The following is a 4,424-nucleotide window of genomic DNA, read 5'->3' on the forward strand; positions in this document are numbered from 1 at the left end:
CTGTTATAGAAACATGTTACACACGAGGGAGGAGAGCTGGATCTTAAACGTTTTTCAAGAGTGATTCTAGAAACGTGACCGTCTCAACTCTTCACATGCATAGCTTTGGGACTTGGAGCATTTTAGCAGTGGAGCAGAACATAAATTTATGAGAGAGTGTTCATTTTTCTTTGGTGGGATTTGGATGTGGTGAGGGAATACCTTGAATTTGGGGGATATGGTCTTTTAATGAACATTAGGAAGATTTTGTGCGTTTCCAAATAGGATTTATTATAAAACATGGTTTTAATTTAAAGGTCTCCACGAATGTGCTTAATAGGGATTAGGTAATGCAGCTTTTAATATGTGGACTGTGGTTGCTGAGTGAGGGTTGAAACATTAGTGCTACCGTTCTACAGTGTCCGTGTAATGAATTCCGAGTCCTTGTTTCAGGTATAACTACAGAAGTTCCTTTTTTCCTGACAGCTAAGACCTTTATCTGTGCAACAGTGATCACCCACCTACTGCTTGCTGTGCAGTACGGTTTGGAATTTGTAGGTCCTTTGCCTGGAGCTTAAACGTTTGCTTCCAGGCGAGGACAAACTTTATGAAGTCAAAGTATTTATGAGACTGTGGGAAGGAGTGGGTGTGTTGTGGAGGGGTGCTGGGGTTGAGAGCTCTCAGAGGATGGGAGATTTTTATATTTTTTCTCGCTTCTCTGGTATACTTACCCTGAGAGCTGACTATCAGTTTATATGAAGTAACTAAGCAGTATCTTTTCTCTTTCTCACGCAGGCTGGTACGTGGTCTGGCAGTTGTTTTTGTCTAAATTCAAATTCCTGAGAGAATTGATAGGTGACACAGGGTCCCAGCAGGGAGACAACGAGCCTTCAGAGACTGAAGCTGAACAGGAGACTCCGCCCTCGCCTCACAGAGGTAGACAGAAATCCGCTCGACAGAGAAGGGCGCTTACGGAAGACACAACTTAAAAGTACTTTGTTGAACTTGTGACTAACTATGAATGGTTAAGCACCTCTGCACTGTGCTGCTCCGTGGTTTGATCTTGCTGAGAAACTGACTTAAGAGGTAATACTAATACCTGTGGACCTTCTACTTCTGAAATACCAACGTTTGCTACTTCAGTAGAGGTTCAGGGAGGGCTTCAGCAGCAAGAATGCTGGAAGAAAGGAGGTGTGGAAGGGTGGAGAGAAATCTCCATTAGAAAAATGCTGAGCTGCTGTAGCTCGTGTCTCTGCACACAGATTAAAAATAAGTCCTGGACCATAGGCTTTAGCCTTTACGTTAGTCTGAACGTAGTAAACATTTCAGACTTGAAATAATTTCTAAATTATTTTTTCTTCACAGCACTGTAACTACATGTAGTGAAATTGTTTATTTCCTTAACTATATATGAATATATATATATTTTTCCTTCAACCTTGAGAATGCATGTGAACTTGAAGAACAGTTGAAAGAATCTCCTGCTTTAGAAGGTATTCTAAAGTGAGATTTTTAGTTACATTCTTATATATATAGAAAGTATAAATGAAATATGAAAAATTAATATTAGATGCACATGATTTGGAGGTTTTTATTATTTCCTTTAAAAAAAAAAAAGGGAATCAGGTGTTAAGATCTGTTCTCTTGGTTTTGGTGTAAGAAGGGTTACAGGTTAAACAGTCCTGCTAGGTTTCTGTATGTTTTTCCTGAACCTTTTACTCTAAGTCCAACTTGTGTTGGAGAGGGGAAGGTGTCTAAGTTGCATACTCACTGTTTGGTATTCTGAAGGGTCGTCGGTTTTTTTTGGATACGAAGCACTTCTCTATTTCACTTTGTGCACCTTTACATCAGGTATATGGTACCTGACATAAGGTCTTTCCTGGCATCAGCTGAGGCGTTCTGACCAGTTTGGTAGGCACCACTGTTAACACTTCGAGAGTGTAATAGCAATGCATTTGGTACCTCTTGTTTGCTGGAGGACTCACTGATTTTTACCAGTAGTAAACAGTTGCTGCTGTTTTGAGAATGAGCTATACAGCTGTTTTGATGTCGCACGTCAGAATGAAGAGTTCTGCTTCTGTTTATCTGGCGGCTCTGAAGATCGATGCCTGAGGTCTTTGGAGAAAGGAGGAACGTGCACGCACCACCCCTGGCATCTGTGTGGGAGAGAGATCTACCAGCAGGTCTCGTCATGAGCAGCACTGATTTTCTCTCAAACCCTGGAGAATGTGGTGGTGTTTGGACCATGGTTCCCCGTATAAAAACTTAAACAGGACTACAAAATTCGTCTTGTACAGCTGTCAAGAAGTTCAAAGCTATGACTTTCAAACTTGTGATTTGATTCAATTATACAGCTAGAAGCAGCAACATTTAGCTTTTTTTTGTCAAGCAGGCCTGCATCTGGGAACGGAGCACTTCTTTAGTGCCTTTATGTTTTAATTTGTCATCTGTGAATACTGTTGGCAAGCTAACGAGAGCATTCGCTTCATGAAATGATTTGGATGCTTCAGTATTAAAACACATAGGTGAGCCCTGGAGTCTAAAAGTCTTTTTGTTTACCAGCTTATATGTACAGGCATGCTCTGTGCTACAGGGTTACGCTTTCAAGCATGAGTAGCTAGTGCTGTGCACATATTCTTCAAACACACGTAGAAATACTGATAGTCTCCTTCCTCTGTCCTGTCTGCTGGCAAGGGAATGCCTGATGATGTTTTATTTTTAATTAGTGGAACAAAAGCAATCAAGTTCTATTCCCTGCTACTTTCAGTTGTTTGCCTTGCATGGCTTCATGTCACAATATTCTTGTGTCTGTGTGTCTGTTCCCACGATGAGACTTTCAGTTCAGCAGTGCTAATCAAGTACTGGCACATTTTTCTTAAGAACCACCTTGAGTGTGCTAATATAGGCTTACAAATAAAGATTATTTTTTTTTTTTTAACTGACACTCCACTGCACTTTTACCTAGAGTTCAGTGCACAGAAGATGGCAAAAGGCTGATGCTTGTAGTATCTCTGGCCGAGATAAGTAACAGTTTACTCAGTCTCTACTTCTAGTAGCTTTGAAGAAACACAAAGTTACAGCAATAGCCATAGCTAATCAGGGTAGCTCTAAAGGTGCAAGAATCAAGACTGGAGCGAGGCAATGAAGGAAAAATCCATGTGGGTTTGAATGCTGACACTGATCAAATATGCAATTAGGTGGTGTGGAACCTCTGGGTAGCTCCTCTGCTCTAGCCAAACCTCCTCCTGCCTTCCTCGCTGCGTGTAGGTGTACATTTCACTCCCCAAAGCGAGTTTCAGTCTCTTTGTTTTTAAAAAGCTGATGCTATTTTTTTTAATGTTGCTGTGACATAGCTGCCAATAACATCGTCTGCCTAGTGTATAACTTTAATGATCGTGTTAATAGTAGGCCAAAGGTTTATATTACACAGTTTGGAAGGATTTTGGAATGTTGATGTCTTCTGTCAATGCGTAATTTTTTGTGAAGGAGTCTGTTGTAAAATCAGCTTTCTGCAGGCGCTTCATGCAAAGCTGTATGTGTGAAAATGTACTTGTGATAAGACCTGGGTTGTGATTGCTGGCAGTCCAACAAACTCACGTCTTTGAATATTTTTACTGATGTACTTTTTGAAACGTTACTGGTGGCTGAGCACTCAACTTTGAAGGGACCCGTTCAAGTCGGAAGCTTTATGAAGGCAACAGGTCACGCAGTTGGTCTCGTTCTATTTAGTAGGAGATATTTTTAAAGCTGTTTATTGCCTTACTGTTGCAGCCATTCTCTTGAATGTATTTTGGGTTCTTTATTTTAAATATAGTCATATCACCTTCGTTGCCAGGGCTGTGTAACTTTTACAAAGCAGTAATTACCTACATTGTGTGTGACAGTTAATTGAAAACAGTTACTGCAGTGAAGGCTGGAGCAAACACAGCATAGGCTGGTAGAAAAAAGTACAAAAGCTATTGCTAAAATTCAAGTGGTGTAAACAATTCTGTTCGCGCTGAATCGCATAATTCAGACCATTTAGGGAGCCACTAAGGTTATTATCGTGGTGATTTAACGTTTGCCCACGAGGCTGATTCTATGCAGTTCATCCACTGAGCGCTGCTGCTGTCGCTATTTGCGGTAAACACCATGGACTGGGCTGCAACCAGTGAGCATCTCGCTGCTTAACGTCGTGTTTTACACTGAACCAGGCCTATGTATGTACTTCTGTTCCGTTTGGAAGTGACCAGCATAAAGAATGTGTTCAGCGTGGTCGTTTTGCTTCTTCAGTGTTATGATACTGTACCTAAAGCTTCCGTGGTTGTGTGTTTGTTGAGGTTTTTTGGGTTTTTTTGTTGTTGTTTTTTTTTAAATCGTTAACTGTTCTTTTAACTGACTGCACAGATGAAAAATAAAGTAACCAGACTTGATACGGATATCTGACTAGTGTTTTTTCCGACTTC

General features: G+C 40.7%; 1 protein-coding gene across 1 annotated transcript; it reads left to right on the top strand.

The window, feature by feature from the left end:
* Positions 1-774: 774 nt before the first annotated feature.
* SMIM13 (small integral membrane protein 13) lies at positions 775-968 on the top strand (the record flags this gene model as incomplete). The annotated part of the gene is made up of 1 exon (XM_009865827.1): positions 775-968. A coding segment is annotated over one exon (194 nt), but the record flags the coding sequence as incomplete, so codon positions are not given.
* Positions 969-4,424: the final 3,456 nt, after the last annotated feature.

Source organism: Apaloderma vittatum, unplaced genomic scaffold, assembly GCF_000703405.1.
Source record: "Apaloderma vittatum isolate BGI_N311 unplaced genomic scaffold, ASM70340v1 scaffold14193, whole genome shotgun sequence".
Taxonomy (NCBI): domain Eukaryota; kingdom Metazoa; phylum Chordata; class Aves; order Trogoniformes; family Trogonidae; genus Apaloderma; species Apaloderma vittatum.